Below are 23,934 nucleotides of genomic sequence, written 5' to 3'. Positions count from 1 at the left end.
GGTAGTATTTGAAATACAAATACAAAATACTAATTTGTATTTCAAATACGTATTTCAAATACATGTAATTGAAATACTGCCCAACCCTGGGTGTGACCAACTATAATTTATGTACTAGGCGGATGAAAATCATGTACGGTGTACGGCAGAATTTCTTTTTATAAATAGCTACCTCCGTAAACCATTTTGTACTGTCATTGCTGTCAAAATGCTGTCAAAGGTCAAAATACCTAATTGTCATTCACGTTTTGTTTTACTTGTCTGTCGTAAAAAATAGTAAATTTAACTCAATAATAAATATATAACTAAATTTCTAGGATAGCTTTGCTTAGTTTACAGAAAATTACCTAGGTATCTATAATCTTCCCTTTGAAAAATGGAAATCAACAACCTTAATAATGAGGCAAAAACAACAATGCATAAAAATTTCTTCAGCTTACGAAGTCTCCGGTTATCTCTTAAGTTCAGACCCAAAATATTACAATTAGTGTTGAAAATGAGGCACAAAATAAGGAAAAAAACACGGCTTATCAAAGTTATGAAGCAACAATTGAAAAATCAGGTATGTACCCTTACTATTGCTTGTTTGATACCCAAAGAATCCAAAGATGTTCTCTGTCTTATCAGTCACATTACATTAAATACCTAACCTTAATTAGGTATTTATTTATAAACATCCACACAGGTAGTTGTATCACCAAAATATAATAAAACTAGCATTAAAAACCCGGCCAAATGCGAGTCGGACTCGCGCACGGAGGGTTCCGCACCACCAACAAAAAATAGAGCAAAAAATCGTGTTTGTTGTATGGGAGCCCCCCTTAAATATTTATTTTATTTTATTTTTAGTATTTGTTGTTATAGCGGCAACAGAGATACAACATTTGTGAAAATTTCAACTGTCTAGCTATCGCGGTTCATGAGATACAGCCTGGTGACAGACGGACGGACGGACGGACGGAGTCTTAGTAATAAGGTCCCGTTTTTTACCCTTTGGGTATGGAACCCTAAAAACAGCTGACAGGTGATTTCTTGAGTATTAAAAAACTATTTCCTGTGTACTTTCAATACTTATTTAACTATTTGAATCTTTATACTTTATTATTATTACATAAAGACTTACAAACTATTACCATTGACTGTAAAGGAATTTTGCAATTTCAGACACATTCCATAACCACAACTATTAGCTCAAGCACACAGACTGAAAATGACGACATCCAAGATTTTGTTTCAGTCAATAATATTTCTGACTGCAAACAAGTTGATAACAAGGAACACCAGAATGCCTTTACACAAACGGACCAACTCCATACAGATAAATTAGAAGATAAAACAAATGAAAACCAAGATAAAAAAGCCGGAGAAAAGTCAGTTACAGAGAATTCTAATGTTACCAGTGATAAAAATAGTGGTTGGAGTTTGAATAGTGAAGAGAATGAGAAGAGTATAGCTGAGCAGGTGAAAGAAGCAGCGCAGAGTGCTATGCAGCAGTCTGGTATGGTGTTTGTAGAGTCGGCAGGAATGTACTATGATTATAAGACTGGGTATTATTATAGTGCTGTAAGTATACTAATAACTGAATCAAATTTTATTTAAAGTAACATGAAAGACACATATATCGGAAGCGCTGGTGGCCTAGCGGTAAGAGCGTGCGACTTTCAATCCGGAGGTCGCTGGTTCGAACCCCGGCTCGTACCAATGAGTTTTTCGGAACTTATGTACGAAATATCATTTGATATTTACCAGTCGCTTTTCGGTGAAGGAAAACATCGTGAGGAAACCGGACTAATCCCAATACGGGCCTAGTTTACCCTCTGGGTTGGAAGGTCAGATGGCAGTCGCTTTCGTAAAAACTAGTGCCCACGCCAATTACAGGGATTAGTTGCCAAGCGGACCCCAGGCCCCATGAGCCGTGGCAAAATGCCGGGACAACGCGAGGAAGATGATGATGATGAAAGACACATATATCGTCGCAGTTTTTATACCTACATCTTTTATGTGTTGTTTTGTGAACCACTGTGGTCATATAGTTTAACAGTGTGAACTCATCCTTGAGATTTTTAGGCGTGATGGCTTTCTAATGTGCATCTTTGTTAAGAATACTCTTGCTATACTATGAGACACAAATGAAATTATTTTAATGTTAATATTTATAACTTTTTGAAGTAGAAACACTACGATATAATAGGGATAGGGGGTAAAAACCATCTGTTCTACCATGCTGCTGTGACTGGGGTGCCTGACGCGGTTTTAGGCATCTGCCGCGATTGCAGAGGGGTGCCGGTTCGATTCTGGTCTCGGGCACTGGAGGCCTTTTTCACTGTTTCTTTGTATATAAATAAAATAAAAATATCAGAATATTAAAAATTCCATACAATATTGGTAGTACATACTATCAAACATTACAGCTACATGTTAGTAAGTACAATAAAATTAATCATTAACATAACACAACATTTTGACAATGAGATCAAGATTTATAATAAAATTAAAATTAATTGAAATCATGAATATGTAATAAATAAGTAAAATAAAATTGACTAGAATTGAATATGACATTTATTTCAGTTTACTCTTGCTATAGGGTGTATTTTCTTAAAAGTTACTGATAAACAAATAGGAATAGGAAAAGTGTCTATTTCAACTCCATTTGAAAAGATGAGACTTCTGCTTGTAGTAAAGGTTAAAACATTTATAAAATGACCTGTGAGTATAACTTTTTACTTTCAGGACCTTGGTCTATATTACCATCCTGACACAGGATGCTATTATCGCTACTCAGAAGATAAGCAAACATTTGAATTCCACTCGTACCCTGACCGAAGCAAGACTGTCACCAACCCTGAGTATGAAGCCCATGAGAAGAGAAAGGCTCGGAAACTCAAAAAGGTAACTTGAATATTTGTTTTTCTTCTCCAGATATAAAACACATATACAGTAGGACCCGCTTAACATGATCCCATTTAATAGGATTTGCCGCATAAGACTCTACTTAATTTACAGATGTAGTGAACAAACCTTTGCCATCTTATTTTCTCGGAAATGTTCGTATTTGTCATGCTACTTCAGTCAACCTCAGCACCGTTTGTACGTTTCCGTGAAAATAAAGGTAGTAAAGGATTATTTACTGCATCTGTACACTGGTCTCTGCAACTCGATTCCATGCATTTTTTACCGGTTATTACGCTTTCCCACTTAAGATCCGTTTTTGAGGTGGTGGTGACAATGGTTTCTTTCATAAGGGTCACTTGTCATTTTGTGACACTTTGTTTAGACTGTGTAAGAAATAGGTGTGATTATATGTATGTATGTATGTGTAAGACGTAAGTATTAGACTGAATTGTCAGTTAAAATTGTGGGCTTCATAAACTAATTAATAAGCCTTATTGCAGAGACACAAAGCCCAGAGATAGTTAAATAAAAACGTTCCTTTTAGTGCATGAATTGAACTAGTAGTAATATACTCTACAATTTCTGTTGCAGGCAAGACAACGCGCAGAAGCCGACATTGATAACCTGACGAAAAATCTATCCCAGGTTTCACTCCGAGCCCAAACCGCCTTAGGTAATTCAATGATAAAAAGTAATTACCAAATACCAAAGTCAATGTTGTATTACAGGGGACAGAAGAGGAAGGAAGCAAAGCAAAGCGAAGAAAGAAGAATCAGAAAGTTTTAAACGGAGAGAATGATACCAAAGAATCCGTAAATAAAAGGAATGAAGATACAAGTGAAAATGCAATTGATAAAGATAAAGAATCGCCTGACAAAGGAGACATATTTGATGATGCTGATATGAAAGAAAAAGCAGAAAAGAAGACAGAGGATACTCAAGATCTAGAAGAGGGAGAATGCAGCGATTCAGAGGATGAAAAAGAAGACAACAAGAAGGAGGAAGAAGTTGATTCTGATGATTCAGACGGTAGCATGTCTACTATTAGCAATGATGACGGTAAATTAATATTCTAAAGTGTGCCGTGGAGGTGTTATTATGCTTTTCTTGAATAAAATAGTTGAGGAAATATCATTTAAAGATAAAGTAGGTAAATCACGTAGAAGAAATTTGAATTATTTTTTAACGATATGTACTTAAAATGAGGTTTAATAAAAAAAAATAGAAAAAATTTGAATTAACTTATGTTTATGTCCATTTATGGTTAAGTTTCGGTTAACATTTGAATTATTGAGATATTGTCACGTATGATCTATTCCATAACACCTTGAAAAATGTAAACTAACAAAATCATGTGAATCCATCAGTTAGTCAGTGAGGTACAACATTTTGTATCTACAGAATTTTACGATTGGTCGATCGACCAAGTCACATGGTTTTCTGTTTAGGTACATTATAATTAATTATGTATTAAGATCCGAACGGAGTTCTTCATAAACGGCTGCTAACTTAATCAGCTGATGATCGTCGTTTGTCCCTATCTGTCGTTATGCCATAGAGAGGAAAAAACGACGATCGTTAGCTGATTAACTTAGCAGACGATTATGAATAACGCCGCTAGTCTATAAGTAGTTATAAGTTATATAATATAATATTTATTTTTTTATCAGATTCTATCGCTAAGCACCACCCGCCATCCATGCGCGTGATCGTGCGAGAGACGACCCTGCCCAAACTGAAGGTGGGAACATTGTTCCTGGTCACCAAAGATGGCGGCACTGTCGGCAGAGAGGGCAGCACTCATACTATCCTTATAGAAGATTATAATGTTTCGAGGGTACATATCCTATAATAAATAAACGTACATAAGTTGTTTACTTTTAACAATAATATTATGAAATAGACTAATCTTATAGTGGTGTAAAGATTAACACGACCACTTGTCATTGCAATTTGAATTACCTTGGGTCAATCATGTACTGTGTCCAACAGTGGAATCATTTAAATTACCAGCAATAGATATGGCCGTATTTATCACAATATTCGTGATGAATCTCCTTTCTCAATGTCGCACACGCTCATTTACCGCTAACAGGAACCTGAAGTAAACTTTCGACATCACTATCTTTTAAAGAGGCCAGGGGTCGTGAGTTCAAGTCTCACCAAAGACAATTTTGCCACTTTTAAATTTATTCTAAGCTTAATAGCATCGTTCGCAGACGTTTCTGCTTGTTAAAATTATAATCACTATCTTTGTTTTGTCCATATTTGTTACAGAACCACCTGGACATCAAATACGACATGAACAGGAGAACGTACACCGTTACAGATCTAGGATCTAAGAATGGAACCACGCTCAACGGCGTCAGGATATCAGAGAGCCAAATTATTAGCGAGCCAGTTGAAGTGAGTACGAGTATGATAGTTGTTTTAAACCGTCGAATTTTAACTTCATGAAATGGGGTTGGCAACTGTCAAATGTTTGCATAGATGGCGCCATCATAGCTTGCCCCTTTTTCTATGAGATTTGGCTTAAAGGACTGGCATCCAGGGCATTAAAAAAACAAAAATTTGACACAATTCTAGGGATTGACAGGGCAAGCTATGATGGCGCCATCTGCTCAATACTTCGACCAGTCAACCCCATTGGCTGTGATATTGTTAAGAGCTCTGAAAAAAGTAAATTCTTGAATATTTGCGTAAAAGTCACTGATGTGGATTACAAGAATATATTATATTATAAGTATTTGACCTGCCAATAATACATATAGTAAATGTTTGCTCCCTTTGAGATTTTAACTTTATATTTACCTTAGAGACCTTAAAAACTGCTCGCGGGCATAACTTGCGTAGTATGATATATGGTAGCATTCTATTATAAATTGAGTGTATTTGCCAAATCTGGACCCACCCGAAAGAAAAATGAAAACTACAAAAAATTACTTTATGAATGAATGAATTAATATTTATTTATTTCGTGTAACACATGGAAATTTCAAATTTCATTTCGTGTTTATTTTAAACTCAGTCAAATGTTATAGATAAAATTTTGCTTAAATAGTAAACGCAATAATATTTTCAGGTAATGCATGGTAGTACTCTACAACTGGGTGAAACTAAATTGCTGTGCCACATACACCCTGGTATCGATACTTGTGGACATTGTGAACCGGGTCTCGTCATGGAAAGTAAGTTATCAACTCCAAAAAGGTTCCTTTTTAACCCTTTGAACCACGCCCATCATGCGCGACGCGTCATCGTGAACCTTATCGGAATGCACGAAGGCTGTCTCCACGCGCGTCAGTTGACGTCTTTGGCGGTCAAAAGGTCAAATAACAGATAAAAGTCAATAAATATTGGTAAGGTCATCATCTTCAATTGTTAACCAATTCAGGGTTTAAACCAGGGCTCTCCAAACCCTGGACCGCGCGCCAAATCCCAAATCCGGCCTGCCGACAGCGTTCCAGGGCATTTTTTTTTGTTGTCCCCTAAACTTTTTTTTCAAATTTGGGATTTTTTATGTTATTTCTACTCAGAATCACGAGCTCTTTCTATCCTAATAGGAGAAAAAAAGTGACCTAAGGTTTTTATTTCCATTCCGTCACCATTTTTCATAGACTTTGTATGGCGGTCGCGCAATGGAAAGTTCGAAAAATGTATGGAAATTTTGGGACACTTTTTTTCTCCTATTAGGATAGAAACAGCTCGTGATACTGAGTAGAAATAACATAAAAAATCCCAAATTTGAAAAAAAAAAGTGTAGGGGACAACAAAAAAAAAGCGGCCAAGTGCGAGTCGGACTCGCCCATGAAGGGTTCCGTATTTAGGCGATTTATGACGTATAAAAAAAAACTACTTACTAGATCTCGTTCAAACCAATTTTCGGTGGAAGTTTACATGGTAATGTACATCATATATTTTTTTTAGTTTTATCATTCTCTTATTTTAGAAGTTACAGGGGGGGGGGGACACACATTTTACCACTTTGGAAGTGTCTCTCGCGCAAACTATTCAGTTTAGAAAAAAATGATATTAGAAACCTCAATATCATTTTTGAAGACCTATCCATAGATACACCACACGTATGGGTTTGATGAAAAAAAATTTTTTGAGTTTCAGTTCGAAGTATGGGGAACCCCAAAAATTTATTGTTTTTTTTCTATTTTTGTGTGAAAATCTTAATGCGGTTCACAGAATACATCTACTTACCAAGTTTCAACAGTATAGTTCTTATAGTTTCGGAGAAAAGTGGCTGTGACATACGGACGGACAGACAGACGGACAGACGGACAGACAGACAGACAGACATGACGAATCTATAAGGGTTCCGTTTTTTGCCATTTGGCTACGGAACCCTAAAAACGCCCTCCAATCCGGCCCGCGGGAGCCAAGCTCCAGATGTTCAGCCCTAACAGCAGCAATCAGATTCACCATTCAGATTGAAAATTCTGAGGCGCAATATGGCCCTCAGGTAAAAAACTTTGGAGACCCCTGGTTTACTAATACGGTTGTTCAATATTCAATATTTAAGTACGCTATGAAACTCCCATAATAAAATAAACTAACTGGTCCCCGCCGCGTAAAGTAGAACGGTTCTTCTGTTTATGTATGTAAGATTCTCAATTTAAAATAAATCGAGAAGTTTTCTAACACATTTGAAATTTAACCGTCTCCCATATTATAAGGTTTAAGTTACGCCAAGCTATCCTTAAAATAAACGAAAACTAGTGCTAAACAAAATTCAACCTTACAGCCCAAGAAAAAGAGAAGAAAGCCGCTTACACTCGAACGTGTAGCGTTCAGAAACAGCACCAATTGGAACTAGCACGGCTTAAGAACAAATATGCACCACAGCCTTTAGCTATAGAAGAAACTGCTTATAACGACAGGGCGAAGGAGAGGAGGGACAAAGTGGGATCATCGCATCATTCCGAGAAAACGCAGAGCGCCGATTTGGACACGTAAGTATATAGACATAGAGTACATTTTGCATTAACCCTTTATACGCCACGCTTATTATACATAACGTGTAGGGTTTGCAATCCGGATCCGAAATGTATGAAATGGATCCGGATCTGCGGATATTCCCATACATTTCGGATCCGTTGTGCAAACCCTAATAACGTACCGTGCCATCGTTAAGCTTATGGGAATGCAAGAAGGCACGCCAAGGTTCCAGGATGAAAACTATTCTGTCTTTCCCCGGGACTCAAACTATCTCTTTACCAAATTTCAACTAAATCGGTTTAAGCGTGATGAGGTAACAGACAGACATACACACTTTCGCAGCTATAATATTAAGTATGGATAATGACCCTTGCATTAAAAGCCGTATATATATCGCTGTGGCATAATTTCTTGTGGTGTAAATGCAGAAAAAAATGTAAGGCAAAAAAATAACGTCCATATTCGCCAGGCTGTTATAAAACGCTTACAAGTCTTTGACTCAAAAATGAGGCTAAAATGTAAAATATCAACGTCTCCGCGTGCTAATCCATACTAATATTATAAATGCCAAAGTGTGTATGTCTGTCTGTTACCTCTTCACGCTTAAACCGCTGAACCGATTTAGTTGTAATTCGGTATGGAGATAGTTTGAGTCCCGGGGAAGGACATAGGGTAGTTTTTAGGTGGAAATTTGTATGGGAAATCGATAAAAAGCATATTCGGTAAAAACAAGCTACCCGAATTACTAACTCCACGCAGACGAAGTCGCGGACAAAAGCTAGTATGGAAATATTAGCAGGACTCAGCATTACAAAATAAATGTCCGACATGACGCAGACGTAGACGCACTAATGGCTTTTTGATTCGGTGCGTAATTGAGGAATCATTTCTGAGATAAAAAAAAGATCAAGACTGAATTCTGTTTGGGTACATAGGTTCCTTGAATACAGTATTCTTATTGTTTTCGGGGGCCCTTGCGGATACACTTCGACCCATAGGGATCTTGAATACAGTAGATCTAAAATAATGCTTCCTCATAAGAGTTATGAAACGTTAATTTAATACCTATAAGTTGTGTTTCTGGGTGTGTACACACGCTTTTTAATTGCTGTAGGGCACACCCTAAATGTATATAGTTCTGGGCTTCCAGTTAAAATCATTCGTCAGGTACTTAAAATCAATCGTGCTAGATACTCTTTTTTAAAATGTATTATATAGTTCCGTTTTCCTGTTGTAAAAGTAAGGAATCCTAAAAACCTACGTATATGTGCATGCTTGTATACCAACATCGTCCAAAATTAGCTTACCAAATAAAGCAAAACGGTGTCTGGTTACTTGGTTGCAAAATTAAGTTACGTACCAAGATTTTTAAAGAAAGAAATGCGGCATTTCATGCGTATCAGGGTTCCGTTCCGTTTAATGATTTTATTAAAAGATGATTATGATTTCAAGTATGTATTGTTTAGTAATATTACAAAACAACATCAATCGAATCCGTGATTGAGATAAATTAAATTAGTTTTTGTGGACACAGCAAAGAATCTTTCACCCTAAACACATAAACCGCCTTCGTTCTGTTGGGAGTAAAAATGTCCAAAAAGCGACGGTAGATGTCGCAAGGTGGCCCTCTAAAACGTATATGTAAAATATGACAAATTGACAAGTGTATGATGGAAATACTCGCCGCAGACCTAGCTCAATTAAAGGCCACCCCACATCTAGCGTCTTTCGAGCGTCGGCGTCTGGTCAGCGCTAATGACGTCGCTGCGCAGTTGCGTCGACGTTGCGTCGACGTTGCGTCGAGCAGCGGCCATAGAGTTGTAGACGCCGACGCTCGAAAGACGCTAGATGTGGGGTGGCCCTTAAGGTCGAGACTCTCGAGGCGGTGGATTTTTTCCATCTCTTCGAAAATTAAGAAGGAACCCGATTTTCAAACGACAAAGTTGCTTAAAGAAGCCGTTGTTACAGGTTTATAGCTCCCGAAAACAAAGGCTTCAAATTACTGCAGAAGATGGGATGGTCGAAGGGCGAGGGGCTCGGGAGGGACAGCCAAGGAGACACCGAGCCGGTGAGTATACAACGACATTATTATTACCCAAAGCTGGACTCTTGCGATTTAGAAAAGATCAATGTACTCGTAAAACGTCAGGTTTAGGATGCCCCTGTATTTGTCGCCGCATGTGCCCAAAACAGTCACCAATCGCTCTACCATTTCTGTCCATGTTATACCACGGCATAAGAAGTCGTTCGATTTTTATCGGGCGAAGAGACTCCGACATCACCAACCAACTGCTCAAGTCGATTCGATTTCGATGAGTAGGGGTATCTTTACAGTTGAAATTTCAGCAGACTAGACTAGACACCATTTTTGTTTTCGATGTTCATTAAATACATTTTTGGCTTCGAGAAATCTGTCAAAGAAAGTTACAATGTCGGTTCAGCAGAAATATTTAACAATAATTCAGTGCCATTTGTGATTATGTTAGTAATCTTAATAAATTCTTGCAAAAGTCACACATCGGAGCTGAATGTAAAGCATGAACATACATCTCCATGTACAGACCTACGAGTACATATATACTTTTATACGCAATATATTTGTAGGTATGCGTTTCTCCGCAAAGTCGGAGACGAGGCATATAGGTTTGCTCTTGGAGCATTACTCTGCGTGGCCACTTGGGATGTACATATAAAGCGATTCATCATTCACAATGTTGGTAAAACCTACAAAATTAATTGCAACCCCTCCGCTCTTGACATGACTAATTAGTCCAGACGAATCGTTAAACTTGCCACGAAATCGTAAAAGCTCAAAAAGGCTTTTTCGTTTTTGGCAATAACAGCCTGTCTGTAGGTCAGATGTCTGCAACCCAGCAAACGTATGTGGACAAGTCAAGCGATAATCGACTTTGTTACATTGGCTTAAGGTTTTTGAGAACACAGAAAAGAAGGTGAACCTGTACCTGCCCATTTAAAACAATTTGCGTACTCGTTTTTTTCTGTGGCGGCTCGCATTAGGCTCGGAGATATGATGGGCTGTCATTAATTTGTGCTCAGGCGGTGACGCTTAGGGCGTGCGTTGCATATACGTTCGAAACCTCGTAACTACAGATTTTAAAAATCAACGAATTTTGAGTTCTCAGTTTAAGAGACAAGGTCGAATTTGATATTGAATTGTCCAATTAGGTAAGGGATTATGGTAGTTAGTCATCACTATACTTTGGATTTGAGGTAATGCTGTAGTTTAGTTAGGAGCGAATATGGGTTTAGAAATATCAACGGTTACCATTGCCGGGTGGTATATATAAGTTCAGTAATTTATGAATTTCGACCTCGTTATTAATGATTATATAGGTAGCAGGGAAGGAGCACCCATGCAGTTTAATTACCAGCAGCATGCCTACATCTGATTATAAGAAATTCTTAGTCATCGGCGGCGTTATAGCATAGGTTTACCTGTATAATTCGAAGCACGAAATTGTCATACATTTTACACATCTTACTCAATCAATGTATATAATTGCTATAGGTTTGTATTGCTTATTTAGGAATACAAGCCTGGTACAAAAGCATTATGCCTATAGCACACGCATCGATATCTATGAATGATTGACACGAATGCACGTATAACCATTCTCCCCATTAAGACTTGTGAAATCCATTCAGATCTACTATTTAACCGCAATCCGCAACACAGTTCGATGCAGGCACCGTATCTTTACAAGTAATAAAATGTAATGTTTCCTATCGCTCGCGATTTCATTGTGCGCGATAATCGTTCTGCAATCAGCGAATGTCGGCTCTCACAATTCCCTTGTCACTGTATAGAAATCTGCACCGTTGAGGGCTATTGAAACCCTCTGATATACCATTACATGCAATAATCCGGTATGGCCGGGAATGACGGGGCATAAAAAAAAATAAGTTACAAAATTAAACAAATGATGAAAGATAATTTTCAGAGACGCGAAACTAATTTACTATATTGAATGCGTGGTGAAATCTCAGAGCGTGTGTTTGGGAACAGAAATTCAGTAGGTACCAATATAAAACCAATTTAACATGAATTGATTTAAAGTTATAAATTTCTCAAGGGCCTGGATTCCTCAGTTCTATTATACATTTGAATCTTGTATTTAAGTCGAAGTTTAAATTATTCTTTGAAAGTTTGACTTTAATGTAGATATTAGACTAAAGGAGAATAGGTACATTTTAAAACCAGATAGCAATTTCAATATAAATGCATATTTTGATAAAAGCTTCCAATATGACAAGAAAGTTTTTTCATACGTAGGACTAGAGGCTTTTTAACTCACCACTCGAAAAAGGGACACGAGAATGACGATCACGACTCAGTATACTTTCTAAGAGAGTGTTTTAATTTAACCGTTTTTGGAATGAGACGAGTTATTAAAATTCATACTTTTATGAGGACATCTATCAGGCGGTCTAGCATGAGTTGCGTTCTCGCACGCGACTCTATACTTGAAGTCACGCAAGATGTATGGAGTCGCGCGCGAGAACGCAGCTCATGCTAGACCGCCTGATCAACTGTAATTTGAGTAATTAACTATCACTGCTTCACGCTAGTAGACTATCAGCGAAGCGTGCGGCTCGATTCGAGCTTATGTACGAAATGTCACTCATGTCAATATTTTATAGTCGCATTTCGGTAAAAAAAACCATCGCAAGGAAGCCGGGCTAATCCCAATAAGGCCCATTTTATCCTCTGGCCTCTGGGTTGGGAGGTGAAAGGTGCATTTGGTTAACTTCGATCATCATCATCATCATCATAACTTAAGAGCTTTGCTCTTGTCGGTGGAGTAATCGCCAATCATTCCTATCTTGTGCCAGTCTTTTAATTTCCTCATACGACGTATCATTTTTTATTTGGCTAAGATAAGTTATTCTAGGTTTCCCTTCTTCTCTTGTCTTTTCAATCCTGCCTTCCAAGATGTTCAGGAAAAACTTGTCATGCCGTATCAGGTGTCCTACCATCATGCCTCGAACTAACTTCTAACTAACTTCGATAGCGGGATAATTTTGAAATGGCTAACATCTAGTAAACTAGAAGCACTTTCTACTGTAAGAATAGGAAGCACAATGCCTTGGCAAGCTTTGCAGGTTGCAGTAGCGTAAGTGTTGCTTAAGTATATAGTGATATTTGCAATTTTACCTTAGTTGCTTTTGTAAAAAAATTAGTAGTGCTTTTCTAGATTTAGGGAAATTCTTAGGATTAGGCTGCTTAGTGGATCACAGGCTCTTGTAGGACGCAGAATACAGCCGGCAGGATCCACGCAGGACCCGTAACTCACATTATCAGTGTTCGCGCTCGTTAAATTCGACCTGGCCTTTGAGCTAGCTTACGCCACGTAACCAATACGTTATCGATATAATTTCGATACGTTCCAGAATAAACCTGTATATATTCTCACATAAAGTATCGTATCGTTATTGGTCGAGAGGCAATTTAGTCATTTGTCGGGTGTCAGCACAGGGCCGCGGGACATCCGACTACATTGTTGCAACCTTTTGCACCTCATATTTCATCCGCCAATAAGCTGAAGCCGTGCGATTACGATTGCTTACCGATCTTTGGAGAGGCGATGGAACAGGTGACTTGGTCATATTCTCAAGATTTATCGATTTTTTCAAAAATGTCTGTCAGTACTGCGTACTGCAAAGGCGGGAGGAAGCTTTCTCATAATGTCAGATAGGTCTAATACCTCTTTGTAGTAATTACCTAGGTACTCACCTAGTACCGTGAGGTTCGTGGGTAGGTACATGTGACATGTAAATTGGCTTTATGAATAAACGAGTATGAGTATGAGTAGGTACCAGATTTTAGTTCTCGTTTGTTCAATAGCTACGTAAGATCGTTAGGATAAGACTCGTAAGTCCCTATCCTGGCAACCATATTTTTAAACAAAATGAGACAGGCCATTTCCCACACTAACAATTTTACAACACTTTTTTCGCGTCAATATTTTCAACAGAACTACATATTTAATGCGGCCATTAGAAAAAATTATGTCGTCAAATCACATCGGTCTCAATCTCAATACAATTGAAAATTAAACCACTGATATCTAAACAAACCAGAGTAACACGACGTCAAAAACCCTACGGTTTGCTCCAGAGTCCGACTCATCGCTTAACTAAGCAACACCAACAGGGTAAGGAAGGAACGCAGCATTATGCATCATTAGGGCGCTAAGCCGATATTAGTTATTTATGGAGAACGCTACATGCCCGAGATTAGACGGCTCCAGCGGTATTTAGTTGGGCTTGAGATTTATGTATCGCTATATTTATGCTAGATTACGGAGATGGACGGTCTGGGACGTAGATACATATCTAAATGCTCGTAGACTTCGCATGTGTATATATCGCATAATTTATTAGCTGGATAGTAACGATACTGAATTGGTGATCCGTGATCCATTATGGATACCTGGATTACCTGGGTATAGTGGTTACGGATGCGTCAGGTACCTGTACCGACCGTTCATTGCATCGCCCTCCTCTCGCGCCCATTCAGAACGAGCTGGATCGTTCAGTGGATTGGATACCCAGGTATTGATGGACACAATTTTGACGTTACTTAAAATTCTATTAACATTCGATTTGAGCTAGACTATTACAATAAACGAGAAAGAGCAAATGAATGTTGGCGTAGGTTGTGTTTTTGGTTATGTACATTAGATATATATCTATGGTCTATGATGACACGCTAGATCTTGCAAGATTTGTGATAAGGCAATAACATGGCAACGTCAAAATGTTTGGAATTCCCACTTCAGTTCTAGCAAGTTTTAACGAGCACAAACGTAGTTTAGATTGAAATTTATGGTCGATTTCGGATTGATTGATTTGACTCGAAGATTCTGTAGGTATCGTTTTGGTCTGTCTGCTATTGGTGAACAAAATGGTAATTTTTGTTTGGACTTTGGATCAATAAAAATGCATCTGTTACTAGAGTTCTTATAGCAATATTTTATCTTCTTAGTTTTTGCGGCTCAGTAGTGATTGACATTTTGACCTGATCAATAGGGTAAAGTTACCTTATTGATTAATCTCACCAGCTCAAAAATATGCATTCTAGTATTTCTAGTATTAAATTTAAAAGTGGAAAAATTACTGTCTTGGGCGAGACTTGAACTCACGGCCTCTGGATCCTTTGGAGTTTAATAGCAACGGTCGCAGACGTTGCTGCTTGTTAAAAATTAAATTTCTAGTATGTTCTGAAGTAGGTACCTATTAAATTGTACCTAGCATTTGTAAGCGACACTAGAATAATCACAGTTAGTGTATGTATGCTTGCAATCTTCATACAAAATAAATCTAATTGTACTGCGTCTGCGCAAATCCATGTAGCATCTACATGTCCTTGTCCGCGTTAGTTCGCGCTCTTAGTACCTAACACTAAAGGTGTAAACCATCTGGAAATAAATAAATAGGTAAGTAAATCGTACATATAAAATTGTTCAAACACGAAATTATGTACTGTTATCAATTAATTAACTCAACTGTCACCTCTTCTCTCATATGTTATCTCTCTCTCTTAAGTTTTGCTTTATTTTATATTTTTTATGTGTATTTTAATTGGTTGCCCTGAAAACCAGCGCCATGGCTAAGGACATTAGTCATCGGCATATGCTGAGTGGCATCCATTTTGGTGTCTTGTACTAGAATAAGATGTATTATAGCTTAAGCATGTATTTCAACACCAAATAAACCATTTCTATTCTATTCTATTCTATTCTATATGTAGAACTACTTACGAGCATTTGTAATAATATGACTAGATAAATTAAATTAAAACCGTTTTACCTTATTTCAAGAGGATTTTTATTACAATTTTACTAGTGTATGTATTTCTTAAAAACCGAAAGGACAGCATGTTTACTTCTAGTTCTAGGTATCGTAGTAATTTGGCCTGCTAGCTGCAAAAAAGTAATAAACTAGACACTTCTAGGTATCGTAACATGCTTACTTTTCGGCCTAAAGGCTGCATTTATCACCTGCAGTCTCGGCCAGGCTTACGTCAACAAATTGCGATGCCAGCGTTAATGAATGACTCAAGATTCAGACGTTTCCTTGTATGTAACTCTTTGACTTTCCTCGAATTTCACTTTTGTTAGAGCTAGTGATGTTCCCCGGGAATACACCTTTCTGTAAATAACCTTTGGTTCCCAAGAATAGTGTCAGTTTTAAGAAAATACCATTATTCCCAGAAATAATCCCTAAACAAGGCAACGGATGGTAGAATACAGAACATTGCTATCTCAAGGTTATTTGAGGTTTTGATTTTGACGTTTCCTTGTATATAATTAACTTCTCGGACTTTTCCCCTAGTCATTATGCTATGATTTCGACAAAATATATTATATATTTTGTCGAAATCATAGCATAATGCTATAATACCATCTTGTCAACTCTGTACTCTGTCTTCTAAAGAGACGAGGGTACTATGATTGTCTGTAAATAAGTTACGAAGTACATATGTCAAGAGCCGCTATGAGGGTAATAACATTTGTTAAAAAACCCTTTATCCCTCAGTAAAAAAAATATCGGCAATATTCCCTTACGTCAGGAATACCCAAATATGCATATAGGAATATTTAGGTACTTATTCCTGGGAATGGCACATCACTAATTTTTAGAGCTTTAGGATTTCCGTGAACGAGTTTAGAATGTTTCGCCGCTAAGTTCGCGGATTAGGCTGGCTGACGGTTCTTGGATGAACATTTATTGTTTCCTGGTGAATCGATCCGAGATAGCAAATTCCTGGTGTATCAATTTGGACTTTTCCTCGTATTTTAGTAGGTACATTAAAATGACAATCTTGTCATAAAACATCGGTAGTATTTTGGTGTCAGCGTAAGTCAATTTCAGCCGTTTAGAGTTAATTAAAGTAAAGAAAAGCTAAAGCAGAGTGACATCCCTAGTGAGCAAAACGTTCAAGCGGATAAACAAGACCAAGTGCGGGTAGTTCGAAAAACTCGCGCGGTTAGAAGATGCTGATGTCAACTTAAGCCAGTCTTCTCCGAGACCACGGGGACAACGCCGTCCTCGAAACGTCGGAGGTAAATCTTAAAAACTTAGATACGCGATTAAGTCCCGTTGTACAATTTAATAATGTGTAAAAATCGTGAAAGTTTAAATCAGTGTTAAAGAAAAGCTCTTCATTGAAAAATTCCCTTGAAATCTGTTTAAATATTTTGTTATCGATGCATACCTACCTACTTCTGATTGAATGAGTATGCTTTATTAAGTATGCGCTGTTGCCGAGTTTTAGGCCTGAATTATTATAACTATCTTCAAGAAAGATAACGCACCTCAAGACATTTTTTTTAGTGAAGCTTAGGTCTCATCTTAAAAAATATAACATTTATACTTATACTGATAAAGTGACTTAATGTTCTATTACTTACGCTAGTAGTACTCGATCAGAGGGCCAGGAAAAACGCAAAACTAAAACAAAACATGTATCGGGATGACAGATACTACGAAAAGTCACGTGGCTATTTCCATAGGTACATGACAAGATTCGGTTGGCGCCTTCTATCAATGATTGTCATCTGGGCTAGGCGACCTGGTAGCTTTGCCGAATGTGTCTGTCTGTATAAAAAAATACATATGTATATAGCGCACATAATGTACACAATATGCACAGCGCAGTGGCTCGCACTACTATCCCTAAGTGTTGACAGTAGTTGTTTAAGCACATTCCGGGCTTGTGCGAGAGCTGTGTCAACATTTGACACTCACCTTACATGTTGATGAAAATGTTTTACAACTATCAATACCTGGATTTAATTCAACAATATCGTCAATAACTCACCGCACTACGAGTTATGTATATGGCCTATTTGAGTAGATTATTCTTAAATTAAAAGAAATTTTGTTTGTAAATAAATACAATTATTTTATGAAGAAGACGCATTTTGTCTATAAACAATATTTTGGTCGTCTTTCGCAGGATTTAGAACACAATACCTTTTAATTTAAATCTCCAGTCTCATACAATAGTAGTTTATGCAACAGTGATATAATAAGGGTTCTTAAAATTCAAGGGTCGAAGTTACAAAACGAGACGTAGTCGAGTTTTGTAAAAAAAGACCCGAGAATTTTAAGAACCAATTATGAGCTGTTGCATACATTACTTTTTCTATGACAGCTGCAGCAAAAAAAAAGAGTTATTATTAAAAAAAAGAGTTATTATTTAAAAAAAAATGAGTTATTATTTAAAAAAAAAAAGAGTTATTATTGTAAATGAAAACATACCTCTTTCAATCAAGATGATCGGAACTTGTATCTTTAAAAAAAATAAAGCAGTTGTATTATACTCATAAGATGACTGCTAGCAGTCATCTTATGAGCCTATAGACAAATCATTCAAATGACATTGCTTTAGGGCCCGGCCACATGTCAGCGGTGCGGCGCCGCCGCCGCCGCGCGGCGCGGCACCGCAGAAATCTGCGGCGCCGCAAACCGCTCTGCGGCGACGCCCGCCGCAACGCAAAATTTTGCGGTGCCGCGCTGCGGCGCCGCAAAGCGGTGCGCGGCGCCGCGCGCGGTGCCGCAAAGCGGTGAGTTTCGCCGCGCGCGGTGCCGCCGAGCGGCGTGCGGCGTGCCGCGCCGGTATTTTCTTTTGAAATGATTTGCATCTTCATTCATTATACGAAGATATGGGTTCACCCAAAATTTTCTTTTCAATTGTTTTTTTATTTCTGCGCCTTCTTAATAGCACTGGCAGTACACCGAGAAATTCAGTAAAATGCTGCAAATGATGTTACAGGTATGAAAATCGGTACGATTGATCTTTAGGATATTTGAAACAATTTGACCCGAAGCACCATTAAAAAAAAAATGAGATGAGTTATCTTTTTAGGGTTCCGTAGCCAAATGGCAAAAAACGGAACCCTTATAGATTCGTCATGTCTGTCTGTCTGTCTGTCTGTCCGTCTGTCCGTCTGTCCGTCCGTATGTCACAGCCACTTTTCTCCGAAACTATAAGAACTATACTGTTGAAACTTGGTAAGTAGATGTATTCTGTGAACCGCATTAAGATTTTCACACAAAAATAGAAAAAAACAATAAATTTTTGGGGTTCCCCATACTTCGAACTGAAACTCAAAATTTTTTTTTCATCAAACCCATACGTGTGGGGTATCTATGGATAGGTCTTCAAAAATGATATTGAGGTTTCTAATATCATTTTTTTCTAAACTGAATAGTTTGCGCGAGAGACACTTCCAAAGTGGTAAAATGTGTGTCCCCCCCCCCCTGTAACTTCTAAAATAAGAGAATGATAAAACTAAAAAAAATATATAATGTACATTACCATGTAAACTTCCACCGAAAATTGGTTTGAACGAGATCTAGTAAGTAGTTTTTTTTTAATACGCCATAAATCGCCTAAATACGGAACCCTTCATGGGCGAGTCCGACTCGCACTTGGCCACTTTTTTTGTATGGAATTTAAAAAAAACTGTTTTGAAACCTATCGTGTGTGGTATTAAACGAAAGGGCTTTCTGAGCCGATTCCAAAAATATCATATCATTATATTTCAGTCATTTTTTTAGGGTTCCGTACCTCAAAAGGAAAAAACGGAACCCTTATAGGATCACCCGTGCGTCTGTCTGTCCGTCCGTCTGTCACAGCCTATTTTCTCCGAAACTACTGGACCAGTAAAGTTGAAATTTGGCACACATATGTAAGTTTGTGACCCAAAGACGAACATGTGACGTAAATAAATGAATTTTAAATATGAAGGCCACTAATGGGGGGTAAAAGAGAAATTTAAAAATAAAGTTTTTCAAACTATATCGTGTTACATATCAAATGAAAGAGCTCATTTTGAGAATCTCAAATATATTTTTTTTATAATTTTAAGATAAATAGCAGTTATTCAAGAAAATAGGCAAAAAATGACCATTCCCCCCCCTTTATCTCTGAAACTACTAGGTCTAAAATAATGAAAAAAATATACTAAATAGTTCTTAACCTATAGATGACAGGAAAACCTATTAGAAATGTGCAGTCAAGCGTGAGTCGGACTTAAGTACTAGTTTTTGATCCGACCCCTACGGGTTTTTTAAAGACATTTTACTCACTTTTCAATAAGTTGACATTTGGCACACATATGTAAGTTTGTGATCCAAAGACGGACATGTAACGTACACAAATGAATTTTAAATATGGAGGCCACTTTTGGGGGGTAAAAGAGCAAATAAAAAAATAAAGTTATTCAAAATATATCGTGTTACATATCAAATGAAAGATCTCATTTTGAGAATCTCAAATATTTTTTTTTTATAATTTTAAGATAAATAGTTTAGCAGTTATTCAAGAAAATAGGCAAAAAATTACCATTCCTTCCCTTTATCTCTGAAACTACTGGACTAAAATTTTGAAAAAATTACACTAAATAGTTCTTTACCTATAGATGACAGGAAAACCTATTAGAAATGTGCAGTCAAGTGTGAGTCGGACTTAAGTACTTAGATTTTGATCCGACCTCCACGGGGTTTTTAAAGACATTTTACTCACTTTTAATGAAGTTAAAATTTGGCACACATATGTAAATTTGTGACCCAAAGACGGACATATATGTAACGTAAACAAATGAATTTTAAATATGTAGGCCACTTTTGGGGGGTAAAAGAGCAAATTAAAAAATAAAGTTTTTCAAACTAAGATATCGTGTTACATATCAAATGACAGAGCTGATTTTGAGAAAAGTTTGTAAATTCCTGTACCTAAAAGTGTTTCAAAGTAAAGTTTATTAATTTAATTATTAATTAAATTTTGGAATGATCATTTTAAGATAAATAGTTTAGCAGTTATTCAAGAAAATAGAAAAAAAATGACCCTTTCCCCCCCTTTATCTCTGAAGCTAGGTACTGGGTCTAAAATATTGAAAAAAATACACTAAATAGTTCTTTACCTATAAATGACAGGAAAACCTATTAGAAATATGCAGTCAAGCGTGAGTCGGACTTAAGTACTTAGTTTTTGATCCGACCCCTACGGGTTTTTTAAAGACATTTTACTGACTTTTCATTAAAAAAAACATATTGTTAAAAATTGTGTAATGTGCGGAACCCTTGGAACGCGAGTCCGACTCGCACTTGGCCGGTTTTTTTTAATTATAATAAAAATAATTTTCAAAACATACCAAGTTTGGGCTTCTCCAGACACAATACCGTTCAATATTTTTTTGTAAAATATACCTCAAATTATACCTAATATCCTATTATTCCTATTATCCTATTAGGTATCTAACCCTAAGAAAGCAATTTTGAAAATAATTTCATGAAGTACTTTTTTTTTAATTTTTCAATTTTACAAAGTGTGATCTATGAATCTCTCAATTAAATATTTAAATAGAAAGCAAAAAATTAATATAAGTATAACGGTTTTTCCAGAAAGTCGCTTATATCTCGGAATCTATAAGTCGTAGTAAAAATTATTTATGTAAGAATTAACTGAAAAATCTCACCTTTAACATAATGAAATGAGAAAGAGAATGATAAAACTAAAAAAAATATATGATGTACATTACCATGTAAACTTCCACCGAAAATTGGTTTGAACGAGATCTAGTAAGTAGTTTTTTTTTTATACGTCATAAATCGCCTAAATACGGAACCCTTCATGGGCGAGTCCGACTCGCACTTGGCCGCTTTTCTTACTTAAAGCTTACATATTACCAAAGGAACATGTAAACCAAGTTTCAATACTCTTATTTTACCCGAATGACATTAATAATTCGGCAGGGGTATTATTACACTTTGTAAAATTGAAATAGTATTTTATGCAACCGTTGTTTAAGAGGGGTCAAAAAAGGCGAGTGGCGTGAGTAACAATTTGAGGCGAAGCCGAAAATTGTTAATAAAGACGCCACGAGTATTTTTTGACTCAGTTAAACAACGTTGCATACAATACTTTTTCTACGACCAAGCACTTACTTACTTTGAAAAAAAAAAATTGTAAATTTAACAAATATTTTTCATTCAACAAAAATAATACTTTAAACAAGTGGAATCATATAGGACACCTATGTAGGTAAACAAACCAAAAGTATACAGCTAAGATACGCGACTCGGCCACCGCGCCCCGCGCCCCACGGCCGGATGGTCAGCGACACCTTCTAGTAACTCATGAGGCCCTGGTACTTGCTCTTAGTTAAATTACAATTTTGGATAGTTTTTTTTCTCGATTTTGGCCACAGTAGCCTATGGAGACTAACAAGCAACGCTAAGCGGTGTTCGTAGTCTATGGATCTTGCTATATTACGGGTGTCACATGCGCGTTTCTGACTTCTGAAGGAATTTTATTGTTTCTACTATAGAACCTAATGAATATTTTGTAAATTGGCAGCAATGCACTTAGTACTCATCAATCAATTAAAATTAGGTTGGCAACAATGTATTTCATACAATATTTTTTAAGTGGTGATTACACGAAGTATCGTAAAAGTACCAAAAAGATACTGCGTGTATGCACAAATACTTTTTTGGGGAATAGACTAAAGACTTGTCTTGACAACTATAACATAGGGGTTTAAAGGTGTGTGTATGATGACCTTTTAAATGACAAATAAAGGTACGCGAGTAGAAAACTTAAAACAAATATACTAAATGTAAATATTTTCAAAATTGCTTTATTAGAATTAGATATGAGGATATTAGGTATAATTTGAGGTATATTTAACAAAAAAAAAATTAACGGTATTGTATCTGGAGAAACCCAAACTTGGTATGTTTTGAAAAATATTTTTAATATAATTAAAAAAAAATGACTCAAATGTAATGATGTGATACGAGTATATTTTTGGAATCGGCTCAGAAAGCCCTTTCGTTTAATACTACACACGATAGGTTTCTAAACAATTTTTTTTTAAATTTCATACAAAAAAAGATGACGTCATAACTCCTCTCGTTTTTTTTATTTGTTGATGCTTCGGGTCAAATTGTTTCAAATGTCCTAAAGCTCAATCGTACCGATTTTCATACCTTTAACACCATTTGCAGCGTTTTTTGGCGAACCGCTATCGCTATAACAACAGCAAGAGCAGAACACCTGTGAAGGGATCCATGTCTGATTAAACAACTGGTAGTCGAATTTTATTCTTTACTATGCAGCGTGGCATCGCACGCGGCGCCGCACGCCGCTTGGCGGCACCGCGCGCGGCGAAACTCACCGCTTTGCGGCACCGCGCGCGGCGAAACTCACCGCTTTGCGGCACCGCGCGCGGCGCCGCGCACCGCTTTGCGGCGCCGCAGCGCGGCACCGCAAAATTTTGCGTTGCGGCGGGCGTCGCCGCAGATTTCTGCGGTGCCGCGCCGCGCGGCGGCGGCGGCGCCGCACCGCTGACATGTGGCCGGGCCCTTAGATATCACTGTCAGTCATTTAATTGACACATTTAAGTGCTGGAGTAGAAAAATATTTTAAACAAACGCCGGCGAAGCGAATGTTTATAATGATTTGCGTTAGGGTAATCTGAATTTTGTATGCTTTTGGTTTAATGCTTGTATTTAATTTCTGTCACTCTGGATCCCTGGCATGAAATGAAATCCATAATTTTAATGTAATGAGAAATATCGCAGCATGACTTCGTTACTGTTATATTATAAATATTTATTATTTACCAAAACCACCTCTAAATCGTTAGTAACAGAGTCTCTTTTTCTGTTTCAAATATTTTGAAGATACATACAATTTTGAACTAGGGAAGTGGTATTACTTGGCGTACTTCAGTTTGCAACAATGTTGCCTTAACAACTGTGGAGTTTCACAAATCGTGCCTTCAGTCATGTTCTCGTATTTTAAAGGGAGTTATTGGAATAGCAACCTTGTTTATTGCGAGGTAAAGTTGCATTGATAAGCGGGGGTGTGATATGGGGTAGGAGGGGTAGGTGTGGGGCAGTCAAAATTGCCCATCCGGCCGTCTTGTCACTGTCGCCTGTGGCCAGCCTACGCTTTGCAATATGCCAGGCTTATAGCAGATGTGGTACGAGTATTGTAGATATTACACACTTAAAGAATTTAAATTCTTGACTTTACCTTTTTTGTTAAGT

At 37.3% G+C, this 23,934-nt stretch overlaps 1 protein-coding gene across 2 annotated transcripts in view; it reads left to right on the top strand.

Moving 5' to 3' along the window:
• The first annotated feature begins 360 nt into the window (after positions 1–360).
• Positions 361–23,934, top strand: part of LOC134655499 (angiogenic factor with G patch and FHA domains 1) — a 36,450-nt gene continuing 12,876 nt past the window's right edge. The window contains exons 1-10 of one of the 2 annotated variants that reach the window (XM_063510964.1): positions 361–562; positions 1,165–1,563; positions 2,734–2,892; positions 3,487–3,540; positions 3,624–3,954; positions 4,566–4,732; positions 5,173–5,301; positions 5,978–6,083; positions 7,649–7,856; positions 9,811–9,910. In XM_063510964.1, the coding sequence (XP_063367034.1) occupies positions 377–562; positions 1,165–1,563; positions 2,734–2,892; positions 3,487–3,540; positions 3,624–3,954; positions 4,566–4,732; positions 5,173–5,301; positions 5,978–6,083; positions 7,649–7,856; positions 9,811–9,910 (1,839 nt within the window). In that variant the 5' untranslated portion in view covers positions 361–376. Of the gene's footprint in view, positions 563–1,164; positions 1,564–2,733; positions 2,893–3,486; positions 3,569–3,623; positions 3,955–4,565; positions 4,733–5,172; positions 5,302–5,977; positions 6,084–7,648; positions 7,857–9,810; positions 9,911–23,934 lie in introns of both variants that reach the window. The other variant, XM_063510965.1, reaches the window with a different exon arrangement.

The sequence above is a fragment of the Cydia amplana genome, chromosome 16, assembly GCF_948474715.1.
Source record: "Cydia amplana chromosome 16, ilCydAmpl1.1, whole genome shotgun sequence".
In the NCBI taxonomy this organism is placed as follows: Eukaryota; Metazoa; Arthropoda; class Insecta; order Lepidoptera; family Tortricidae; genus Cydia; species Cydia amplana.
Note: the sequence above shows the minus strand (reverse complement) of the source record. Positions and strands in the feature narration are given on the sequence as shown.